This window comes from Artemia sp. Qi Xiang Cuo, chromosome 12, assembly GCF_049724085.1.
Source record: "Artemia sp. Qi Xiang Cuo chromosome 12, ASM4972408v1, whole genome shotgun sequence".
NCBI lineage: Eukaryota > Metazoa > Arthropoda > Branchiopoda > Anostraca > Artemiidae > Artemia > Artemia sp. Qi Xiang Cuo.
The window spans coordinates 31,495,066-31,521,946 of record NC_142805.1 but is presented as its reverse complement, the minus strand read 5'-3'; the positions used below and the strand labels follow the sequence as shown (position 1 = coordinate 31,521,946).

Sequence of the window (26,881 nt, the reverse complement as noted above, 5' to 3'; positions counted from 1 at the left end):
GGGTTCAAATGCATAACCCCCCCCCCCGCCTCCTCCTGGATACGGCCTTGATTGCAGCTAGCAGTAAATCTTCTTTTCGAATTCTTCAATCGAATCAATTGGACTCTCAACGCTTCGTCGCTCCATATGGCCTTCAATTCAACTACAGTAAAACACAAGTTCATGTATCTCGTCCAGAGGACGAGATACAAAAACAAAGAAAAAAAAAGAACGGATGGTATCTAAAGGATACTAACTGGGAAGACATCTACATACGAGTCTCCGTCGACTTTCTTAATATCTTTCTTTAACTGAAATATGCTATTATTTAGAACTTTAAAACAGGTTTTCTTCGTCCTTCCTATATTGTTGAATATAACTATGAAATAATCAAGAAAAGTCCAGAAATTGTGTGCAAAAGTATTTACAACTGGGATTCAAGAATAATTTGTTGTCCAAGATCTGGCCTTGCAAATCAAACCTTTAATGGTAACGAACTGTAAGTAAGGAGCGACGTGGGCTAATAGTATCAGAAACTCTAAAAAGGGACTTTTGATAACAATACATTAAAAGAATCGAATTTTTATGCTCATTTCAAATAAACAAAATTCATTAAGTTTAATTTTACCCATCAAAAGCTACAAGCCTGAGAAAATTTGCCTCATTTTCGAAAGATGGGAACACACTCCTAAAAGGCAAGTGGTCTTAATTAAAATCAGACTAGAGATATTCCCCCTGAAACTTTCCTCCTCACGGAAAATACCCCCCTTCCCCGCAGGAAATGTCCCCTAAAATTTTCCTACCTACCTTTTTTTGGCAAATTAGAAAAAGCATTCTCAGTCTTCGAAATTCTACTCCACAAGCGGTATATGCTGGTCAGTCTCACCCTAGCTTTCTTTTTGAATGATAAATTCCTAGAAAAAGATGTTTCCTGGAATCTATTCTGGTTATTACTGATGAGCGTTGTCAAATGCTGAACTCAGTCAAAGGGAAATTAATCAAGAAGTTTTATTGAACCGGAAAGTTGATAAGTCAAGTGAATTACTATGTAAAGCTCTACTGTCACCACTCTGTAAACCTCTATTTAAGTTCTTTCTATATGCCCTTTTATATTGGCAGATGTGATGGTTTACGTAAATTCCAAAGATAGACGATAAACGTTGGTACATGGTCTTTATTAAATAACGTGAGAATACACATAGAGAAAATAAGGTAGCACAAGAACAACTAACTACGACGAAGGCGAGAGATGGACTGCCTTTAGAAATGAGCGAAGAATGTAACTTTCCTGGAACGGAAGTTCCAGCCCTGGGAACGACCCCTTTCCCACGACTAGCTTTTAGTCCCAAGAGCTCCCCCTGGACCGCTATCGTTGACGCATAAATGCCCAACTAACTAAGAAAGGAGATACCCGGAAATGCTTCTCGAATTGATGTTAAATACTTTACAGATTCTCCCCCCTGTTTTAAGTTAAATTTTCCAAATTTGGCTTATCCCCTTCTCATTAAACCCACAAACTTTAATTGAATTCAAAACATTCCCTTCCCAAATTATTCACTTCTCGCCTACTAACATTCTACAGCATGAACTAGTAAACAATTACATAATACAAACACTATACAATACTTGCATAAGTAAAAACTTACATAGTATAAACGAACCACACTAACAACAGTAGTCGGAAACTGGATATTTTAACACTTCATTTTTCTTTGTATATTTTAAAATAGACTTGTTCCCCATACCCCTGAATTTGATGAGGACAAGGAAAGTTGGGATTATGTATAAACTTTGAATTAGGGCAAAAGGAATGACCGGGAAAGGCTAATTAATCCTGAAAATACCAGCGACAAATAAAAGAAGTTGCAGAAACTTTAAAAATCATACCATGCTGCAATGACGTTAAGATATTATTCCCAATAAAATCCTCGGGGTTTTATTGCTGCGGAACGCCTCTGGTTAGACCTATTTGGTTTTTCTCTACTAACTTGTGGTTCGACAAATGGCAGTACTACTGTTGATATCTCTACATAACTATTAGCGCTACGCATTAAAACCATCCCGTGAGGCATCAACCTCATCTCGCGAGATATTACAACCAGCTCCCTCTCCCTGGGTAGCCAAACCGCCCTGCGAGGCATCAGTAACATCTCGCAGTGCAACAAAAAAAAACCAACCCGTGAGGCATCAGTACCATCCCACGGGACCTTAAAACCAGCTCCCTTTTCCTGGGTAGCCAAACCGCCCTGCGAGGAATCACTACCATCTCTCAGTTCAACAAAAAAAACATCCCGTGAGGCATCAGTACCATCCCACGGGACCTTAAAACCAGCTCCCTTTTCCTGGGTAGCCAAACCGCCCTGCGAGAAAATCAGTACCATCTCACAGTGCAACAAAAAAAACCCATCCCGTGAGGCATCAGTACCATCCCACGGGACTTTAAAACCAGCTCCCTTTTCCTGGGTAGCCAAACCACCCTGCGAGGAATCAGTACCATCTCGCAGTGCAACAAAAAAAACCATCCCGAGAGGCATCAGTACCATCCCACGGGACTGCAAAACCAGCTCCCTTTTCCTGGGTAGCCAAACCGCCCTGCGAGGAATCAGTACCATCTCGCAGTGCCTTCTCATTATCATTGAGTCCAAATTTCACCCTCGTCAGCGCAGAAAGAAATTCATCGGAAAAAGAAGACGTGTCTCCTTTCCCCACTATCTGTTCTATCTGTTCATATTGTATTGCAACCTTATACGCATCACCTAAACAAAAAAAAATTCTGTACTATTCTCTAACAAATACCGTTTGTAGGACGGTCTGATCCACTCCTTGAATAAATTTAGAGCAAATCTTCCAAGAACTACACCATCATCCCTGGCTTCTAAGGACACCCTAAATGACCTTCCTAATCTTTGCATCCTTCTATAGAATAGATATACCCTTTTCCTTAAATTGAGCCACGCCTACAAACCCTGCAACCATTTTGCCTACTATTTTGCCTGGGGTATATACTACAAGTAATCCACCTTTTAAACTTGACAAATTTATAATCGTGGGATCCAGATTCCCAAAAAAAGGAGCGAACCAACCCCGGGTCAAAAAATGGCTCAAATATTTTTAAACACAACAATTTAAAAACAACTGAAAATTTTTTTTTTTTTTTTTTTTTTTTTTATTTTGCAAAAAACTAAATTTTTTTAAATTTGTAAAAAATTTTTTAAAAAAATTAATTATTTTTAAAATTTATGAATTTGTGGGTGGGGTTATTAATAAAAAAAGGGTCAATTAGCGATCCTATTACTTGGGACTGTTGAGGCTGTTCTATTGGAGGATTAATTGGGGTGGTGCTCAGGGGAGTTGGAGGGTTTGTTGGGACCCATATCTTGATCTTTTGAAGGTAATCATAAAGTTCATCTTGATCAAAACCAGGATCATTTGAGTCAAATAAAAGAGGTGGAAATATGCCATTTATCCTCCACTGTTTTACAAAATCAAAAGCAACCTTTTTGTTATATCCAGTTTCCGCAGGATCGAGAATAGGAATAAAAACTGACATATTGAGATTAAAATTTGAAAAGCAGTTATTCTAAAAATTTAAATATTTGTTTTAAACACAGCTCCTTAATTACGGACGCCAGATTTTGGGCAATATACTTCACCTTTAACAACAAGGGTCTAATAAAATTTACTGGGTTGTTTAGTCGTGCTAAATCACTTACGAAAGGTCGTCTGTCTTACATCTAATTGCAGTTGGTCTCAATTAAATCACTAGCGTCAAATGGAGTCACAATTGAGAATTAATTTTCGATTATCGAATTCACAATGTTAAATTTTGTTTGGAAACTGTCAAATGTAGATCACACGTCGACTGTATAAAATCAGGTAAAAAAAAACACCAATTGTAAAATGGCTAAGTGAAGGTAGAAATCAACCGGAGACTTCCAGTTGTAGAAATTTGAATTAGTATGTAGAAGCTATCGCGAGGAAATCCATATTAGGCATTGTGTAACAGCCTGTTTCAAAATGTTCATTTAAAAGAAAGTGTTTCTCAAGAAGGCGCTTTGAATAGAAAAAGGTTCAATAACTCTTAACATTTCGATGTCTTTTTATCAGTCTTTTGTAGTATTTGCGGCTCAATATCACAAGCAATTTTGGTAGCGGACGAAATAGCTCTTCAATGTGTTGCCAGTATTTAGCGTAAGATGTCCTAAATACTTATAACGGTCACTCAAATGTCACTTGGTGGTTTTCCACTAGTGATATATGCTCCACTAGTCTTAACCGCTTGCCACTACTCTGTAAAGTTCTACTGTCACCACTCTGTAAACCTCTATTTAAGTTCTTTCTATATGCCCTTTTCTATTGGCAGATGTGATGGTTTACGTAAATTCCAAAGATAGACGATAAACGTTGGTACATGGTCTTTATTAAATAACGTGAGAATACACATAGAGAAAATAAGGTAGCACAAGAACAACTAACTACGACGAAGGCGAGAGATGGACTGCCTTTAGAAATGAGCGAAGAATGTAACTTTCCTGGAACGGAAGTTCCAGCCCTGGGAACGACCCCTTTCCCACGACTAGCTTTTAGTCCCAAGAGCTCCCCCCTGGACCGCTATCGTTGACGCATAAATGCCCAACTAACTAAGAAAGGAGATACCCGGAAATGCTTCTCGAATTGATGTTAAATACTTTACAACTAAAAAAAAATCTTTGAACTTGCTCGGGATGAAATTTAAAGTTAAGGGACTAACATTGACAGAAAAATATTGATGGCTTTTCGAGGTTCAATCTTATGGAGCCTCTATAAAGATTATTTTGGCTTTTTACTGAAGAAACACTATAAGATGAAATTTCAATTTTTTTAAGCTTGGATTATTAATTTTCAATACTAATTGGATTCCTGCAAGATGATATGTGAAAAATTGAATCGCAGTTCAATTCTTAATACTTTGCTTTCGAAGCTCAGTCTTTCAAATCAAATGTGTTACGTGCATTTCCTTATGATTCAGAATTTCATCCACCATTTACTGCTCTTAGCTGTGCCGTGTCGATTCTTGCAGGTCTGTGTAAGCTTTAATTCTTTTTTATTCAAAACTCAACGTATAGTCTATCGTTGTTTTCATTGTGCGTCCCAATCTCGGAGGCTATGCTTCTTCGATGCGTCCCATTCATCCCTAAATATAATGCGGTCCATACAAAACGGTTTTACAGTAATGTATAGTTGTACAGCAACTACTAGGGGCAAAATTATAGATTTTTATGAGGGGGGATTAGGGCCCTGAAGCCTAAGTCCATAGTTTCAAAGTTTCAATGAGAGATCCTGCAAATGAATATGGAGTGGATTATCCCCTAAGTTCTCTTCATTAAAAAAAATATATCTGGAATGAGTGTGCAGTTCGGGATCTGAGGGGTGAAAGCTCCCATCAGATTGCGGAAAGGGTGGTCTATAAGGGAAATTGATTGTACTTAATAGTCAGACCATTGTGAGATAAAAGCTGAACTGAAGCGTAAAAAATGGGCATCGGGATAGGTGTTAGGCCTGTCATAATCAGGGTAACTGAATATATTACTGAGAACAAGCATAATTTAAAGAGAAATAAATTCTTTCATCGCAATACTTTGATGAAAGGCTCGTTTGCTAGCATTTTCTGTAAACAATAAGATTTTTTTCTTCGAAGGTTTTGGAATTTTGTCAATAAATAACACACTTACAATTAACGACTTGTTATATTTGTTCAAGTCTGAAATGCGTTAAGAAAAAAACTAATCAAACTTAACATTAAGGGCATAGGGTCGAGATGGTGGCAGGCCTCCTCCCATAATGGATAATTCTTGGCCAAAGTAGCGTCGACTGTGCTTACACTTTCATTTGAAAATGTTCGTCTTCTATTTTTTTTTTCTACAGTGACTCTAGCTTAAACTGAGCAATAATTGGCAATTATTACAAGAGGGGCGTGAAGCTTATAAAACATGACGTTTAACACTATTGAAATCGCCATTGTCAAAACCCTGTAACCGAAGATTTATTGTCTACCGCATCTTGAAGACAAAGAAAATCATATTTTTGCATGGGAAGCACTAAGCCGCTGTGGTTCTTTCGTTTTTCTCTTTTTTTTGTAGGGATGATTATATTGTACCAATGGTCACAGAATATTAGGATTGGGCTCATTCGATCTGAAACAAATATTTTTCCCGCCCTTTTTAAGTCACGAAAGAGATTTTGCGGAGCAAAGTGCCATTTTCTGTCGGGAAGCAGCAGTTTTGGCTCAAATAGGGCTAAGATGCTAGTAAGGAAAAAAAAAATCTAAGATAGTCAATCGATTGTTTATTAACCCTTAACCCGAGGGCTTGCAGTCCCCCACTTTTTAAACCAAGTAAAATCGCTTTTTAGCATAAGTATCACTACCAAGGGATGATTCGTTTCGAAACAGTAGTCGTAGAATGTTGGAAGAGGGCTCGTCTAGCGAATATTTAAAGTACCTTTTTTTGAGAAACAAAAGAGATCACAATACGCCAAAGTGTTTGAATTTTGCCATTTTGTTCCATAAAACTGCAAAACCCAAACGAAAAAAAATATCTGAGTTAGCCAATTGATTTACCATTGTCGAAATTTATCGTATTAATATCACCATGCAACCATGAAACGTAAAGGAATAGCTTAGATGGTAGACTACGTACTTACAGCTCGATTGCTACTGGTATGGGTAAACACCCCCCCCCCCATACCAATTTATTTCAAAGAGAATGTGATCATATCTACGTCCCATTCTAGTTTATAATTAAATAAAAAAAAACAAGTTTTGTTTAACTGAAAGTAAGGAACAACATTAAAACTTAAAACAAATAGAAATTATTCCGTATATGAAAGGGGCTGTCCCCTCCTCAATGCCTCGCTCTTTACGCTAAAGTGTTTTATTGTTTTAAAAAATAGAGTTGTGAGAAAGAGTCAAATTTTAGCGGAAAGAGCAAGGCGTTGAGGAGGGGATAGCCCCTTGCATATACGGAATAATTTCTGTTCGTTTTAAGTTTTAATGTCGCTCCTTACTTTCAGTTTAAAAAACTTGTTTTTTTTAATTTAATTTCTGGTCGTTTTTTAGTTAATGCAGCTTTTATTTGCATAAAAATTTTACTTTTCTTTTGCTAAATGGATGTCTTTACAAATTAACTTACGTAACTAACTTCTATATTCGTATATTTTTCTTCTGGCAAAAAATACAAAGTTGCAGATTTTTGCAGATATGAGCTTGAAACCTATGTTATAGTGTTTCTGATACGCTGAATCTGACGGTGTGATTTTCATTAAAATTCTTTCCCTTTTAGGGGATGTTTCCCCCTCTTTAAAAAATCGGGTAAATTTTCTCAGGCTTGTAGCCTTTGATGAGTAATACTAAACGTAATAAAATTTATATATTTAGAATCAGCATTATAAACACATTCTTTTGATACATTTATTGACATCAAAATTCCGTTTTTAAAAGTTTCGATTATTATTGAGCCGTATCGCTTGTTTTTTTATTGTTTTTTTATTACGTATATGTTATTGGGTATATGAGGGGGTTCTCCCCTTAGTCAATACCACGCTCTTTACGTTAAAAGTTAAAAAAAATTTTGATTCACAAACCCCTGAATCACAAAGGCCGTTTAATTAGAATAGAAGTAGTAAGTTATATAAAGGTTTCACGATTACAAGAATATACAGTGTAGTTCGACGATTACATTGCAAAAAGTGACCAAACCTTTTATATTATGTACCTATAAAGTTATCAAACACGCTTTGAAAGTATAATTGAGATTGTATAACGCAAGCAGACTTGTTTTTGAGACCCTTTCATCATAACGTTTTTTTTTATCTTGAAGCATTATAAAAGTTTATACAGCCAAATCGTATTCAAAATATTTTCTTGGAAAAAAATTTAAGTTTTGTATTAATTTTGGGTATCTCTGGATATTCATTGAGTTATATAATTAAGGAAGTTGCTAATTAAAGAATAGTAGGCTAAACTCAGAATTGATTGATTGACATATGCTGTTAAAAGCTAAATCTATTTGCAAAAAAGGATATAAGATTCGCGAATTGGAGTGTATCAACGATATTAATTGAATAATAGGGAAAAAAACAGAGCTAGATAACATTTAAAAAGTGGAATCATAAGAAGGTGGAGACAAAGGACTAAAATAATTATTAGCTGATGTAACGTTTCTTGGCTTTTTAGCTCAGGTGATTTGTATTAAACTTGGAACAACATCAATCTGTAAAAATGTCTAACTATGACTGAAGACCTATGTGAGTTGACCTAGCTCTACGTCTCCCATGTTTTGTGTATAATACATAAGTAGCGTTTAAACCGTGTTGTCAATTTAAAATAAGGTCTAACGTTATAGTATACTAAAAAGTTGATACCAAGAGAGATGTAGATGGCAAGAAAAGATTTCTAATAATGAAATTAAGAAAAAACATAAGAAATCCATGAAATTCAATTAGTAAGGTGTTTGTAAGTAAAAACCTTCAAGGATCAAAGGCACTAACGACCCTAACTATCAGACACCTCAACCCCCACAGGCCCCTATCCATCAACTCAAACTGGGGCCCCTCCCCGCCAACGTCTTGGCCCCCTCCCCCCAGTTTTTTTGTATTTTTTTTTGAAGATTTTTTTAAATTTATTATTATTATCTTTTTTAAACGTTATATATTTTTTTAAACTTTTTTTTACATGTCTTCGAATGAGATGAAAAAAAATCACATTTAAAATGTTCCAAACTCAAAATGAGAATGGTATAGACATGTTAGTCATAACCTTTACTATTAGAAAAATAATGTTTGTAGTAGGACTATTTTTTTGGGACTAAAATTTTTTTTTGGACTTCGAAAATATTCAACTTTTTTTTACGTATCATAAAATGACATAAAATATGCTTACGGCTCTAACAATTGTACTCTGTGCTTGCTCAGAGACACGATGCAGCTTTCCCACTGGTACTTTATGGCGGGTTGTCGACACTACCTAGTTTATTGCATGTATTATAACAGTATTTTTTACGCAGGTGAACGATAAACACATAAGTCATATTTAAAAAAAAAAGTGAAGATGGAGCATTTTAGTAGAGTTTGTTCACAAAACCGTGTTGTTGTAGCATTGAAAGTTGACAAGGAGAAGTATTTAAATTATGAAACAATTACAAGCGATAGCACTCTTAGAAATGTATGCATGCATTGCTAAGGCAATAGAGACTAAAATTTCTTTGAACTACCGAAAAAATTCAACTTTTATGCTGGTGGATATGCAAGATTCAGATCTCCAGAGATGATTACACTCAAAGAGAATGTCAACATAAAAATAATCGTTGATGATAGAGGACAACTCCTTGCTACTGTTACAGGTAACATATTACCTACTGATACATCCTATCGTCAGCTTTCGGATTTTAATTTTTTTGTTTGTCTCCTGTATGTCATTGGTATAGTTGTTGTAATATTTCCATTACTATAATACTGAGCTAGATAAACCCAAAATAATATAATTTATTGTTAAAATTTTTATTTAAATGTGGGGGTTTTTTTTACTTCCTAAATTTTTCTTCTTTTTTTTTTAAGTAGGAAGTGTATTAGTGCAATTACTCTCCCCCTGAAAAAAGACCGAGATGGAACGATACCACATCGATCCAAGCTACCAAAATACATGATGAAAATATCCCTTTACACATTGACAACGATTCGAGTGAAACAAGAGAACAGTTAAGGACAGTTCTAAAAACACATAACAAGGACAAACATACCCTTCTGTAGAAAGGTAGAGATGTGAGATGCTTTGGTCTATTAAATCATGCAATTAAATACCCTGTGATATCTTTATACCACGTTATTTCTTTTTGATAAACATTCCAAAACACGAAAATGCTTCAACTACCAAAGAGATTTTTTTTTTTTTTTTTTTTAATTTTTCTTGAAATTTGTTTTTTTAATAATCTTTCATAAAATTTTTTAAAACTTAAAAAACGTGGAATAGTTTTTTTTTTATTTTTTCGTTTAATAATTAGCATTAAGTGCCTTAAATAATGAATTAGAATATTTAATTAGATGTTTGGGTTTTCAGACACCATAGCTATTTGAAACTCTGCATAAATATCTTCATTTTTAACCTAATTGCGTATAGTTTAAATAATTCTAGGAGGATGAAGTATTTTTCTACTTAACAACTGCATTAATAACTTCCAAGATGATAGGACAGTATGACACAGAATTTATCAGTTACCGAGAGTTCAATAACCCCCCTCGCAATGACTTCCAAGGGTTTTATGACTCCTCCCCACAATGAATTCAGATGGTTTTAAGACTCATCTCACTAGTCATAACTCCATTCAACCTTGAGCGAAGATATAAAAGTTTGATGAAGTATTTCTCTGCTTAACAACTACATTAATAGCCTCCAAGATGATAGGACTGTTTGACACCGAATTTATCAGTTTGAAAAAATCATCTTGCGGTGTTATCTTCGAATGTGCTTTTTTATTATTGTCTATTGATCTCGAAGAAAGCGACTGTTATCATTGGTTAGTGAACTAAAATCTGTTTGAGTATGATAAAAGCTTGTGGAGTACTACATTACGTTATATAAACAGACTGGGATTCTATGATAGAGTGATTACACCACTTAATAATACTAGTCAGGAACTGAGAAATGTCCAGGAGGAAGTCAGTGAAATTTGCAGCTTTTTCGGAGTTGAAGCGCTCTATGTAAAGGGCAATGTACCTACAGATAAAGTTTTAATTCAAAAGTGTGACCCTAGGATTCCACTTTTCAATCTAGAAGAGTTTAAGTGTCCTAAATTTGAAGGGGGCTATCACCGTCCTGAAGACGAGGTTAGGTTCTTCGCACAGTGGATACCTAAGAACATACCTGATCGGGATAAATCCATAAGACATGTTAAAAACTATCCTATATCATGGGACCATCGTTTGTGGATGTTTAAGAGTGAACTCTAAGTAGTATTTTTATGTAAACATTTGTTGTTGTTGTTTTTTTTCTCAAAAAAAAATCTGTTAATACATTTAAGCAATAAATATCTTTAAGCTTAACCCGTCCTTGTTCTTTAGAATAGTATTTATTCAGATGACTACTGACTCAATACGGGATACAACCTGATAACCAAATTCAATATTTGTTATCTACCAGAAACTTCATGGAAAATAAACAGCTCAACATTAACTATTTTACCGCTTGATCACTTTCAGACTGAAAAGATCAAAAGATATAAAAACTTTTTCTATCTTCTACTTAAAAATTTATAATAGAAATTTAGATGTATTTATGTGTTGATGAACATACAAACTGCTGTTGAAGATTTTTTTTTTTCTCTTGAGATACTATACTTGTAATGACATTTCTATAATAAAATTCTGAATTGAGTTAACTGTTTATTATAAAATAATAGCATTTACTATCTTATACGACTATTTTGTATAAATACTTTAAATTTTTAAGTCTCTTTGAGAAAATCTGAACTGAAGTTAAAAATTTTTAGTTTCTCTGGTAAAAAATAGAATTGATCTGTAAGTTATTTCTTTTTTCATTGAGAAAATTCAGAAGAGAACTTGAACTTTTCTTCACCTCGTTGAGAAAATTTGAAATTAAATGAAGCTTTTTATCTTCCTGGAAAATATTCACATTCATAGTATAACTTTTCTTATCTTCTACACTAAAATTTAGAACATTACTTTAAATTTGTTTATCTCTTTCGTAAAAATTACAGACTTAAAGTGGAGCTCATGATCGTCATAGTTAAATATTCATGATCAAGGTGTAACTTTTTATATATTCTACAAAAAATTTGGATGAAAGCTTTAAATTTATGACTTTGGGGAAAAATCTGAATTGAAGTGGAACCTTTTTATATTATTTGGAAAAATATAATTGATCAATAACTAATTTTCTTCACTTCCTTGAGAAAATTTAAAATTGAAGTACAACTTTGTCTTTCGGGAAAATATTCACACTGGAGTTTTTTATATTCAATGAAAATATTAACGATCAAATTATAACTTTTTATTTCAAAATAAAAAAAAATTTTTAAAAAAACAAAATATTTATAACAATATTAAAAATAGTTATTAAATAATATAAAAGTTCAAACAAAATCCAAAGCAGTTCTTACAAAACAGAAATAATTCTTAAAAAATACAAAAAGTTTTAAAAAATCCAAAATAGTTCTTACAAAACAAAAATTATTCGTAATAAATACAAAAATACTTTACACAAACCCACAATAGTTCTAACAGAATATAAAATACTTGGTTCAAAATACCAAATACTTGCTTCAAGACACTAAATTTCTAACAACATCCCAAATATTTATTATAACATAAAAAAAATTCAAAATTATTCCAAAAATAATTCTTGCAAAGCAGAAACAATTCTTGAAAAATAAAAAAAGTTTTAATAAAATATAAAATATTTATTAAACAAAAAAAAATATTATTAAAAATATAAAAAATCCTTTACACAAATCCAAAATATATTTAAAATAATTAAAAATAGATTCTGAAAAATATTAAATAATTGTCACAAAGCACGGAAATTCTAACAACAACGAAAGTACTTATTACAGAATACAATAAGTTCAAACAAATCCCAAAAATAGTTATTAAAAAACAAAAATCATTCTTACGAAATACAAAAATATTTTAGACAAATCCAAAATAGTACTAACAGAATAAAAAATAGTTTTTTCAAAACTTGAAATACTTGTTACAAAACAAAAATATTTCTTAAAACATCAAAAATAGTTCTTACAGAATATAAAAAGTTCAAACAAAATCAAAATTGTTCTTACGAAACATAAATAATTCTTAAAAAATGTAAAAAGTTCTAAGAAATCCAAAATAGTTCTTACAAAACAAAAATTATTCGTAGTAAATACAAAAATACTTTACACAAATCCACATTAGTTCTAACAGAATAAAAAAATACTTGGTGCAAAATACCAAATACTTGCTTCAAGACACTAAATTTCTAACAACATCCCAAATAGTTATTATAGCATACAAAAAATTCAAAAATAATTCTTACAAAGCAGAAACAATTCTTGCAAAATACAAAAAGTTGTAAGAAAATCAAAAATAGTTCTTAAACAACAAAAACTATTCTTAAAAATAGAAAAAATCCTTTACACAAATCCAAAATAGTTCTAAAGAGTTAAGAATATCTTCTTCAAAATATGAAAGACATCTCACAAATCACGGAAATTCTAACAACATCGAAAGTAGTTCTTACAGGATACAAAAAGTTCAAACAAAATCCGAAAATAGTTCTTAAAAAACAAAAATTATTCTTATAAAATACAAAAATATTGTAGACAAATCAAAAATAGTACTAACAGAATAAAAATAGTTGTTGCAAAATTCGAAATACTTGTTACAAAACAAAAGATTTGTATGCCTTTCCTTGGCACCTTTCCAAACGAGCGGGACTCCCACTGGTTCCTACACATTGCAAAAAGTGAGCAGTACGAAAACTCCACGTTTTCAACCAGACTGGTTTTTAGGGACCAATCGGGAGAGATATGTAAAGTCGACATAGCTTTATTTCATTTTTTAAGGTTCATTTAGACCAGGTTACGTGCGCGCACGTAACCTGGTCTAAATGAACCTTAAAAAAATGAAATAAAGCTATGTCGACTTTACATATCTCCCCCGATTTGTCCCTAAAAAAACTAGTCTGATTGAAAACGTGGAGGTTTAGTACTGCTCAATATTCTGAAATGTGTAGGAACCAGTGGGGAGCCCCCGCTCGTTTGGAATGGTGCCAAGGAAAGGCATACAAATCTTTTTGTTTTGTAACAAGTATTTCCAATTTTGCAACAACTATTTTTTATTCTGTTAGTACTATTTTGGATTTGTCTTAAATATTTTTGTACTTCGTGATTATAATTTTTGTTTTTTAAGAACTATTTTCGGATGTTGTTTGAACTTTTTGTATACTGTAAGAACTACTTTCTGTGTTGTTAGACTTTCCGTGCTTTGTGACATGTATTTCATATTTTTCAGAAGATATTCTTAACTCTTTAGAAGTATTTTGGATTTGTGTAAAGGATTTTTTCTATTTTTAAGAATAGTTTTTGTTGTTTAAGAACTATTTTTGATTTTCTTACAACTTTTTGTATTTTGCAAGAATTGTTTCTGCTTTGTAAGAATTATTTTTGGAATATGTTTTAATTTTTTGTATGCTATAATAACTATTTGGGATGTTGTTATAAATTTAGTGTCTTGAAGCAAGTATTTGGTATTTTGCAACAAGTATTTTTTTTGTTATGTTAGAACTAATGTGGATTTGTTTAAAGCATTTTTGTATTTACTACGAATAATTTTTGTTTTGTAAGAACTATTTTGGATTTCTTAGAACTTTTTATATTTTTTAAGAATTATTTATGTTTCGTAAGAACAATTTTTATTTTGTTTGAACTTTTTATATTCTTTAAGAACTATTTTTGATGTTTTAAGAAATATTTTTGTTTTGTAACAAGTATTTCAAGTTTTTAAACAACTATTTTTTATTCTGTTAGTACTATTTTGGATTTGTCTAAAATATTTTTGTATTTCGTAAGAATGATTTTTGTTTTTTAAGAACTATTTTTGGGATTTGTTTGAACTTCTTGTATTCTGTAAGAAGTACTTTCGGTGTTGTTAGAATTTTCGTGCTTTGTGACAAGTATTTCATATTTTGCAGAAGCTATTTTTAATTCTTTTAAAACTATTTTGTATTTTTGTAATGGATTTTTTATATTTTTAATAATATTTTTTTTTTTTTAAGAACTATTTTATATTTTCTTACAACTTTTTGTATTTTTCAAGAATTGTTTCTGCTTTGCAAGAATTATTTTTGGAATAAGTTTGAATTTTTTGTATGCTATAATAACTATTTGGGATGTTGTTAGAAATTTAGTGTCTTGAAGCAAGTATTTGGTATTTTGCACCAAGTATTTTATATTCTGTTAGAACTATTGTGGGTTTGTGTAAAGTATTTTTGTATTTATTACGAATAATTTTTGTTTTGTAAGAACTATTTTGGATTTTTTAAAACTTTTTGTATTTTTTAAGAATTATTTCTGTTTTGTAAGAACTGCTTTGGATTTTGTTTGAACTTTTATATTCTGTAAGAAATATTTTTAATACTGTTATAAATCTTTTGGTTTTGTAAAAAGTATTTTGTATTTTTCAAGAAAAAGTTATACTTTGATCTTGAATATTTTCAATGAAGATAAAAAACTCCAGTGTGAATATTTTCCCGAAAGACAAAGTTGTACTTCAATTTTAAATTTTCTCAAGTAAGTGAATAAAATTTTAACTTCTCTTCTGAGTTTTCTCAATAAAAAAAAGAAATTAGTTATTGATCAATTATATTTTTCAAAATAATATAAAAAGGTTCCACTTCAATTCAGATTTTTCCCCAAAGACATAAATTTAAAGCTTTCATCCAAATTTTTTGTAGAAGATATAAAAAGTTACACATTGATCATGAATATTTCACTATGAAGATCCGGAGCTCCACTTTAATTCTGTAATTTTCCCGAAAGACATAAACAAATTTAAAGTAATGTTCTAAATTTTAGTGTAGAATATACGAAAAGTTATACTATGAATATGAATATTTTCCAGGAAGATAAAAAGCTTCATTTAATTTCTAATTTTCTCAACGAGGTGAAGAAAAGTTCAAGTTCTCTTCTGAATTTTCTCAATGAAAAGAGAAATAACTTACAGATCAATTCAATTTTTTCCCAGAGAAACTAAAAATTTTTCATTTCAGTTCAGATTTTCTCAAAGAGATGGACAAATTTAAAGTAGTGATCCAAATTTTTCGTAGAAGATAGAAAAAGTTATTCTGTGATCATGAAAATTTAACTCAAGTCCGAATTTTATTAAAGAGCTTATATTTCAATTCTAATTTCTCCAGAGAAAAATAAAAATCTTCCACATCAGTTTTTAAGTTCATCAACACATAAAGAAATTTAAAGTTCTATTCTAAAATTTTCCGTAGAAGATAGAAAAAGTTTTTATATCTTTTGATCTTTTCAGTCTGAAAATGATCATGCGGTAAAATAGTTAATGTTGAGCTGTTCATTTTCCTTGAAGTTTCTGGTAGATAACAAATATTGAATTTGGTTATCAGGTTGTATCCCGTATTGAGTCAGTAGTCATCTGAATAAATACTATTCTAAAGAACATGAAGGGGTTAAGCTTAAAGATATTTATTGCTTAAATGTATTAACAGATTTTTTTTTGAGAAAAAAACAACAACAACAAATGTTTACATAAAAATAGCACTTAGAGTTCACTCTTAAACATCCACAAACGATGGTCCCGTGATATAGGATAGTTTTTAACATGTCTTATGGATTTATCCCGATCAGGTATGTTCTTAGGTATCCACTGTGCGAAGAACCTAACCTCGTCTTCAGGACGGTGATAGCCCCTTCAAATTTAGGACACTTAAACTCTTCTAGATTGAAAAGTGGAATCCTAGGGTCACACTTTTGAATTAAAACTTTATCTGTAGGTACATTGCCCTTTACATAGAGCGCTTCAACTCCGAAAAGCTGCAAATTTCACTGACTTCCTCCTGGACATTTCTCAGTTCCTGACTAGTATTATTAAGTGGTGTAATCACTCTATCATAGAATCCCAGTCTGTTTATATAACGTAATGTAGTACTCCACAAGCTTTTATCATACTCAAACAGATTATAGTTCACTAACCAATGATAACAGTCAATTTCTTCGTCATCCATAGACAATAATAAAAAAGCACATTCGAATATAACACCGCAAGATGATTTTTTCAAACTGATAAATTCGGTGTCAAACAGTCCTATCATCTTGGAGGCTATTAATGTAGTTGTTAAGCAGAGAAATACTTCATCAAACTTTTATACCTTCGCTCAAGGTTGAATGGAGTTATGACTATTGAGATGAGTCTTAAAAACATCTGAATTCATTGTGGGGAGGAGTCATAAAACCCCTGGAAGTCATTGCGAGGGGGGTTATTGAACTCTCGGTAACTGATAAATTCTGTGTCATACTGTCCTATCATCTTGGAAGTTATTAATGTAGTTGTTAAGTAGAAAAATACTTCATCCTCCTAGAATTATTTAAACTATACGCAATTAGGTTAAAAATGAAGATATTTATGTAGAGTTTCAACTAGCTATGGTGTCTTAAAAAACAAAAATATAATTAAATATCATAATTAGTTATTACAGTCAATTAGTGCAAAATATTACCAGAAAAAATAAAAAAAACAAACTATAAACATTTTTTAACTTTTTAAAAATTTAAAAGACTCTAATTTATAAATAACAATTTAAAGAAATATTAAAAAAAAAAAAAAAAAAATAATGTTGTTTCGCGTACGAATTTAGTGTGTTGGTAATTCTTTTAAAAAATTAAAAAAGGGGTAAAAATATAAAAACGGGTATTTAATTGCGTGTTTTAATATAATAAAGCATCTCACATCTCTACCATTATACAGAAGGGTATGTTTGTCCTTTTTCTGTGTTTTTAGAAGTGTCCTTAACTGTTTTCTTGTTTCACTCGAATCGTTGTCAATGTGTAAGGGGGTATTTTCACTATGTATTTTGGTAGCTTGCATCGATGGGGTATCGTTCCATCTCGGTCGTTTTTCAGGGGGAGAGTAATTTCATTAATCCACAAACTCCATAAAAAAAAAAAATAATAAAAATTTATTAATGAAAAAAAAAACCTACTTTTAAATATAAATTTTCCCTCTAAAGTTGATTCTGATGTTTGTAGCGCTCTATGTTTTAGTGCATTAGAAATATTCAAAAAAAATTTCCACTGAAAGTAAGGAGAAACACTAAAAACTTAAAACCCGAAAGCTGACGATAGGATGTATCAGTAGGTAATATGTTACCTGTAACAGTAGCAAGGAGTTGTCCTCTATCATCAACGATTATTTTTATGTTGACATTCTCTTTGAGTGTAATCATCTCTGGAGATCTGAATCTTGCATATCCACCAGCATAAAAGTTGAATTTTTTCGGTACTCCAAAGAAATTTAATTCCTTACTGTCATGACAATGCATGCATACATTTCCAATAATGCTACGACTTGTACTTGTTTCATAGTTTAAATACTTCTCCTTGTCGGCATTCAATGCTACAATAACTTTGTTATGTGAACACACTTTATTAAAATGCTCCATCTTCACTTTTTTTTTTTAAATATGACTTATGTGTTTATCGTTCACCTGCGTAAAAAATACTGTTATAATACATGCAATAAACTAGGTAGTGTCGACAACCCGCCATAAAGTACCATTGGGAAAGCTGCATCGTGTTTCTGAGCAAGCATAGAGTACAATTGTTAGAGCCGTAAGCATATTTTATGTCATTTTAAGATACGTAAAAAAAAAGTTGAATAGTTTCGAAGTCCAAAAAAAAATTTTACTCCATAAAAAAAGTGCTACTTCATATATTATTTTTCTAATAGTAAAGGTCGTGACTTACATGTCTATACCATTCTCATTTTGGGTTTGGAACATATTAAATATGATTTTTTTTTCATCTCATTCGAATACATTTAAAAAAAAGTTTAAAAAAATATATAACTTTTAAAAAAAATAATAAAAATAAATTTAAAAAAAACTACAAAAAAAAATTCAAAAAAACGGGGGGGCGGGGGCCAAAACGTTGGAGGGGAGGGGTCGCCCTTCGAGTTTGGGGATAGGGGACCTTTGAGGGGGCGAAGTTTCTGGTGGTTAGGGTCGTTGGTGCCTTTGATCCTTGACGGTTCGTAATAACATACACCTTACTAATTGAATTTCAAGGATTTCTAAGGTTTGTTCTGAATTTCATTATTAGAATTCTTTTCTTGCCATCTACATCTCTCTTGGTATCAACTTTTTAGTATACTATAACGTTAGACCTTATTTTAAATTGACATCACGGTTTAAACGCTACTTATGTATTATACAGAACACATCGGAGACGTAAAGCTAGGTCAACTCACAATGTCATTCTATCATCGTTAGCCTTTTTTATAGATTGATGTTGTTTCAAATTTATTAAAAAATTACCTGAGTTAACAAGCCCTTCGGGGTTACCTTAACTGCTAATCAGTTTAACCCTTTTTCTCCATCTTCATATGATCCAATTCGCAAATGTTATCTAGCTCTGTTTTGTTCCCTATTATTCAAATAAGATCGTTCATACAATTCAATTCACGAATCTTATATCCTTTTTTGCAAATAGATTTAGCTTTTAACAGCATATGTCAATCAATCAATTCTGAGTTTAGCCTACTATTCTTTAATTAGCAACTTCCTTAATTATATAACTCAATGAATATCCAGATATACCCAAAATTAATACAAAACTTAAATTTTTTTCCAAGAAAATATTTTGAATACGATTTGGCTGTATAAACTGTTATAATGCTTCAAGATAAAAAAAAACGTTATGATGAAACTGTCTCAAAAACAAGTCTGATTGCGTTATACAATCTCAATTATAATTTCAAAGCGTGTTTGATCACTTTATAGGTACATAATATAAAAGGTTTTGTCACTTTTTGCAATGTAATCGTCGAACTACACTGTATATTCTTGTAATCGTGAAACCTTTATATAACTTACTACTAATAGATAGCTCTTTTGAAACAAATAAAAAAAACTGTCGCGTACCGAGCGAGGTATGGCATTGGGGCACAACCCCCTCACATACGTTATAATTTCTGTTCGTTTTAAGTTCTAATATTCCTTCTTACATTTCAGTTGAAAAAACTTGTTTTTTTATTTAATTTCTGATCGTTTTTTAAATGATGCTTGGAAATCCGGCGCCCCCTTCATAGAAATGTCCCTTACCCCAAATAAACATTCTCCACGAAATATTCTCCAGAGTAACCCCCTTCTCTAGCCCCCCTCCAGAAAAAATCCTTCCTGAAAATGGTTGTATACTTCCCAATAGCCAATAAATAATGCTGGCAAGTCCGGCGCCCCCTTCCTGGCAAATTCCCTTCCCCCACGAACACTGCATTCTTGACCCGATCCTCCAACATAACCCCCGACCCACCCGTCCCACCCACTACCCTAAAAAAAACACCTGAAAACTTCTGTATAATTCCCAAAAACCAATACAATATGTTAACATTGGGTAAAGTTCATAAATTTTAGCCCTCCCTCTGGGAGCTTCTGTGGATTAAGTCATCCTAAAAGACACATTTATGATATTTTGGACCATGCTGAACAAAATGGCTATCTCAAAATTTTGATCGGGTGAATTTGGGGAAAAAATAAGGGTGGGAGGGGACCTAGTTGCCCTCCATTTTTTTTTGCAACTTAAAAATGGAACTATAACTTTTAATTTACGTTCCAATGAGCCCTCCTACTATATTATCGTACCACTGGTTCGATACTATCTCCCCTGGAAAAAAAAAAAAAAAAAACAAAAAAAAAAAAATAAAAATCCAAACGTGATCTTTATTCTGGCAAAAAATGTAAAATTCCACATTTTTGTAGTTAGGTGCTTGAAACCTCTACAGTAGGGTTGTCTGATACGCTGAATATGATGGTGTAATTTGTATTAAGGTTCTATAACTTTTAGGGGGTCTTTCCCCCTTTTTATAAAATCAGCCAAATTTTCTCAGGCCCGTAACTTTTGATGGGTAGCACTAAACTTGATGAAACTTATATATTTGAAATCAGCATTGAAATCTGATTCTTTTGATATATCTATTTGTATCAAAAACCCGTTTTCTAGAGTTTCGGTTACCATTGAGCCGGGTCGCTCCTTACTTACAGTTCGTTACCACGAACTGTTTGATGAGGAACACATACCATAAGTACGCAAGATTTTTTTTCGGGGGGGGGGGGACTCTGAGGGATATTTTGTCAAATAGGTAAGTAAATATGGAAACAATATATTGATAAATCATAAAATATCGGGAAGAGGCCTTACAGACATTCCTCCCTGCCAAACCATTTAGCACATTTCTGTATTAAATAGCAAGGGCATTCACAGAGGAGGGAAAGGGGAACTTGGTCCTCTGACAGGCCTAAATATGTGGAAAATGTACCAGCTTTTGCATTACTGAAAGTCTTTACGCCTTTTTTCGGCAGCAACAGTTTTTACCTCAAGCCCAAACCCTCCCTATACATATTGTAGAAAATGCTCAGTCTATTCATCTCTTGGAAAATTTCTATGGGAGCCAGTGCTATATAGCTTAGAAATCAATTCAAAAGAAATTCTTCATGCAGTTCTACATTTTTATAACCGTCTTGATACTATCTGATTTGACATGCATTTGAAAGTAAAATCAATTAGTATGGGATACATAATAGCTACCTATGCGTTTACGTTTTGTTTTTTTTTTTGCGGGTTTTCTGGTCAAGTTGTGTACCTACACAATTTTTTTGTCATATTTATGCTTTTGAGCATATCTGAAATTTTAAATCAGTGAAGCCCTGTGCCCTCCTGCTTGACAAACAAAAACACAGAACTTTTTTGCTCAGGTGATTTTTATCCCCTTTACTACCCAAGGAGTTCATAGCCTCTCCTTGCAGATATGCTTTTTTGTTGTTGTTTTTTTCTTTTTCTTACAGTGTTTAGCAGACTGGAACGCCTTCAAAATGTCAAAAGAAAAGTATAAACGTTTTCTTAATCACTAAAAAATAAAAACATACATTCTGAACATTCACACTAAGAGACTATGCAATGGCGAAACATGAAATTAGAGGCTGAGTTTAGTTAAGTTAGACATAAAGGAGATGTTATATTCTCTGAAAAAAAAAAAAATCACAAAATACTTTTGAAAACGAAGTTTTCGTAATGAAAGAAAAGAGTTAACTTGAACCCTAACGAGAAAAAAGGTGTCGCTTCTGGAAGTATGCAACATGTATCTATGAAATTAGTGTGGATGAGCTGACTTATGATATTTCATTGCTTTTGTAGAATTAGGCGAAAGGAACTAGACGAAAAGGCTAAAACAAAAACTCACGCAAAAAAACAGGTATGTTGCTTTTGGAGCCAAAGAATAGTTAAGTCGCATTCAGACAATAAGAGACCAACCTATAAGGTCCTCAATAGTCTTTCTTTCTCAATGATATCGGTAATTTTTAGCTTACAATTTAAAATCTCTTAAAAACCTAAGCAAAAAAAGAAATATTATTCTAGTAACTGGAGGCTCACATATAAAACCAGAGCATATAAAATTGACGGACTGGTTCATAAGGCAGTGCAAATGGCCAATAGCATGAAACTTAAAATGTAAGAACACTATTGAGAGCTTAAGTTCTGTATTTAGAAACTTTTTATTAGTTTGTTTTATGTGCAAGTTCTTTGTTCGAATAAAGAAATTTTAGCCCATAATAATTTCCAGATATCCAGTTATTTCTGTATATACTGTGGAGAAATGCAACTTATGATATAAATTTCTGAAGATAGACTGTAATCTATGAACTACCCATTTGAACCAAAATAAGAACATTTCGTTGGGCTGGGCTCATTTTGTAGAAGTCCCCAAATTAAGTGAATCCAAAAACATCCTAAAATCTTTTATTTCTCTATATTAATGACTACCCCAATGTGCTTTATATTTCTACTTTACTAAAATCTAATACTGATTAGTGTTTTCAGTAAAGGGCTAGTTTTGTACAATCCTAAAAATATAAGAAAATATCAGCGGTCAGTTTATTTATGGCAATTTCATAGACATACCGTCCAAAGAGCCTGTTGGGCGACAGGGAAAAGAAAGAAAAAATATGTACCTCATACTCTTTTGTAAGGACTAGAGATAAATATTTGACTCCCTTTCCCGAAAGACAAAATCCCCCTCCCCGAAAAAAGATACTTTTCTTGAAAGTTTCAACTTGGTCCCCCAACCGTAAAAAAAAACTAAACAGAGTTTAATTACCAAAACCACGCATAAAATTCTTCACCTCTTTGTGAAGGTCGTAAACCTTCTGATTTTCATTGTAAAATGGAGAAGTACCTTTAGTGTAACGTCACGTGATTGTTTTTCAGATTTGGGATTGGCTGTGAGCTGTAAACGCTTACCAATTATATATTAAAAGATTTTTTAAATTTATTTTTTTTTGTTAGTTATGCAACATTGTCCAACACATGCCTAGTCACGTGACCTGTGAGATCCAGGCAATACACCTAAGTCTACTTCAACGCGTGCTTCATCCATTATTCACACTTTTTACAACCATTTTTTTTTTTATTAGATTATGTATCACTTTGTTCGTACCTCTGATCAAATAGGGATTATCTCTTTCCCATGTTCAGTCAATAATCCCTATTCCATAATGAAATTGCGCGCCATTCTTTGAATTGTATGATTTACCAACAGTTCCCCTACCTTTTGCATTGGATTATATTAAGGACAAATCAATAGATACAATGCTTTTATTAGCAATCATGAAACCTACGGCTTCTATCTAAGGAAGGGATTAGTCAGAACGTCTTGATTTTTATTAATTGATATTTTAGGATATAAATTTATCTTTACTGTGGTGTATTGGAAAAACGTATGTTGTTACTTTGTTAAAAAAGTTCTACTGCGTATTTTGTTTACTGTAACGATTTGAATCATTCTAATCGTCACGCTTATTTCGCAGAGTAGATATCTACTTCCTCATAGCAATTGTTGTTATCTAGATCTTGAAACTAAGAACCTAAGGTTCTAAATAATCAAGTCTTCACAGTTCTGCTTTTTTGTAAGTTTTTTTTGTAGTATGTTAAAGAATATTTGTGTGTTACTTCAAGATACTAGTGATGCATGATGAAACATCTTGAATCAGGACCTTACAGGGGTACTATGTATAGAATGTTTGAAAGGGGGATTTGGTACATGGTCCAAAACCTTTGTTTCCATGGATAAGTGTAAAAATATCCGTTATCAATAAGTTGGTGTAGGGGTCTCTTATTTAATACCCACGTGCTACTTGGTTCGGTTTTTTTTTATTGCATAACGCTTAGTTCAAGGTTTGGTTGGAAGGTTGGCTGCCTCACAAGATAGTAACCATACCGGGGCATGCATGGGGCAATGCTGGGATTTTTTCAATTGGAATGTCGTTCTTTGTCAATGAATGTGTTGAGGCTATCAATCCACCGGGAGTTTGCCCTTGACCGTGGACGTCACTTGCCTTCGGTTTCGTCGAACAACATACGGATCGGGGTTTTGTCTGAATTTTGTCAGAGATGCTCCTATCAACAAGAGTCCGGCGTTTAAATGGACAAGAAAAGACGAATTGGAAATTAACGTACTGGGAACGCTTTTGTCAAGGTCCTTCGGAGACATTCGACTTGGGCTATAATATGAAGCTTCGACAATGTAGCTAATGTTCAAAATTTATTAAATAATCATTAACTAAAAATATTATTGACGTAAAACATTTTAATTCTTATCCTTTGTGCAGCTGGAATGGTAAATTTTAACTTTCTGTGACTGTACCATTTTGCAAACTCGACGAAGTTGTCGGATTCGCTCTGGATTGCTGCACTTGTGGGTCAGCTTTGCACTCCACATCGGCCTAGAGACGCCCTAGAGTTGTCCAAGATCATCAGAGGCCTTTGCCGCATGGATAAGAACTTTGGCAAATGGATGAATTCGAACAAACAACGGAGCAATATTCTTGTCACGCAAGCAGGTATTAGGAGAGTTGGAAACCTGACTATTGGATGTTGTGATGATAATTATACAGTGCATAAACTGGTTTCTTAGTATGGAAGGATTAAAAATATGCCCTGTTACGTCGCAATGTGTGGGAGGCTTATTGAGGTAGAAGCTCCGCTCGTTTTTAGTAAAAAAAGGGATAATTTGCATTTAAACTAAGAAGATCTATACATATCAAGTAATCTGGTGAAATTTATCATCTTATGAGATATGGTCGTTGTCTACCGATAAAAGCACTAGAACTCCAAGTCTTTGGTCGAATGAACCATCTCCTGATTTCTCATAACCGCTGGTTCAATACAATCGCCCTTGAAAAAGACTGGATGAAGATGTATTCTTAGGCGTCGATCTCACCGGAAATATGGATCTTATATTCTGGAGAGAGGGCTCAAACCTTTTCAAATCACCAGACATGCTGAATTCGGCGCTGTAGTTTTCATCAAAAGTGCCATCATTTCAGGGGTTAATTCTTCTTCTTTTTACATTATGCAATTATTTCTGATAGTAACAACTTTTAGGCTTTAATTGTAAACTCTAGTAAATCTCGCATACTTGGAATAAGAATATAAAATAGATTATTTTCATGTGTAGGCTATATTACTTTTGATCCTCCGTTTTAAAAATTTCATTTACTATGAACAAGATGGCTCTTTAGATACCGTTCATTTTTATATCAGTTTGATTACATGTGTTATATTGCTTAAATTTTACAGCTATTTTTCTTAAGAGGGCATGGGTCCATACCTGCTGTTGATAAAAACAAAAATATAGATAGTATGGATTTTAATTTGCTTTTTCTATTGAATCATCTAAACGTTTTGTTGTTGTTTTTTTTTTCTTGTTTTTTTTTTTTTTTTGATTTTTTTTTTTTTTTTTATTTTAAGAAACCATCTATAATTTCTAGTTTCATAAAATACTGCAGGTGTATGTTAACGTTTATTTTGAAAGTAATGTTTCAGCTTCAGAGAAACATGTAAACGTGAATTTTTAATTTATTCCTCTCACCCTCGTTGCTGAAGGTTACTTCTAGAAATAAACCTTAGAACAAAAATAGGAAACGCTTTTTTTACAGCTCTAGTGTGCTCAAAATATTCGATCGTCTTTTGTTCCCTAGGTACTTCTCTTTATTTCATTTCCTTAGCGCTTACCCACCACATGTTTTTCCACAATCTAAATGTCTCCAAGCGGAAATGATGGGAACTGATTCGATTTATAGTTGACTTCAGATTTTGGCTCTTTCTTAGAAATCATCAATCTTTTTAAACTCTGGCGGCGCTCTAAATTTCATACCTTTTTTAATGGTACACTTGTCAAAACTGAAATCCGTACGAAATTATGAAGGACGTCGGAAATAGTTTCTTTCACACTGAATTCAAAAACTGTGGGAGACTAATTGAACCAGATGCTCAAGCACAGAGATATATAACCAACGGAATCTAGCAATTTTTGCTTTTGACAATTCCCATCTCCTCGCGTAGAGCGAAGGCAAGAGTTTAGGCACTAACGTAAAACTGAGCCAGGGCTTTAGTAGACCCGCCTTATTTCAATTTCATTTTACGGTTCGAGTTCACGTACTTAGTTCAAATGCTCCGACAAAATTACATGCACCGAACACGGAATCCACTCGAAAAAGAAAACATGCATGTAGGCTACAAAAAACCTCAGGGTTGGAAAGTTATGCCCAGCCAGAATAGAGATATTGCAATGTAGCATGTAGACAAACTTTAAAACTCGGGACATCCTTTAAGAGATTCCTCTCTCTCTCTCTCCCTCCATCTCTCTCTCTCTATCTCTCCCCCCCCTCTCTCTCTCTCTCTCTCTCTCTCTCTCTCTCTCTCTCTCTCTCTCTCTCTCTCTCTCTCTCTCTCTCTCTCTCTCTCTCTCTCTCTCTCTCTCTCTCTCTCTCTCTCCTTTGATTTCATTTTTTATCTCTTTTAGACACGAAAGAGCAGTCGTAAGCGAGCCAATCCAAATAGTTCATATGGATGATGATTTTGTTGTGGTTAATAAGCCCCCTTCTATTCCGGTGAGTATTTCTGTATGATGATAATTGCTTGCTGCTTTTCCATTTATGCTTAAAATGAATTTAAAATATAATTAAGACTAAAGTTTTTAAATAAGACACTGAACTCTGAAAACAATTTTTTTTTTTTTTATACAAATACTAAATACTAACAAAACACTGAATGTTTCGGATTCACACCCGGAGGCCTTCGTC

At 32.8% G+C, this 26,881-nt stretch overlaps 1 protein-coding gene across 6 annotated transcripts in view; it reads left to right on the top strand.

Annotated features, from left to right (window-relative positions):
• LOC148946013 (pseudouridylate synthase RPUSD2-like) overlaps window positions 1–26,881 on the top strand; it is a 323,761-nt gene that overhangs the window by 172,343 nt on the left and 124,537 nt on the right. For all 6 annotated transcript variants that reach the window (XM_089097950.1, XM_089097954.1, XM_089097952.1 and 3 more), the window contains exon 7: window positions 26,602–26,689. In XM_089097950.1, the coding sequence (XP_088954076.1) occupies window positions 26,602–26,689 (88 nt within the window). The remainder of the gene's footprint in view (window positions 1–26,601; window positions 26,690–26,881) is intronic.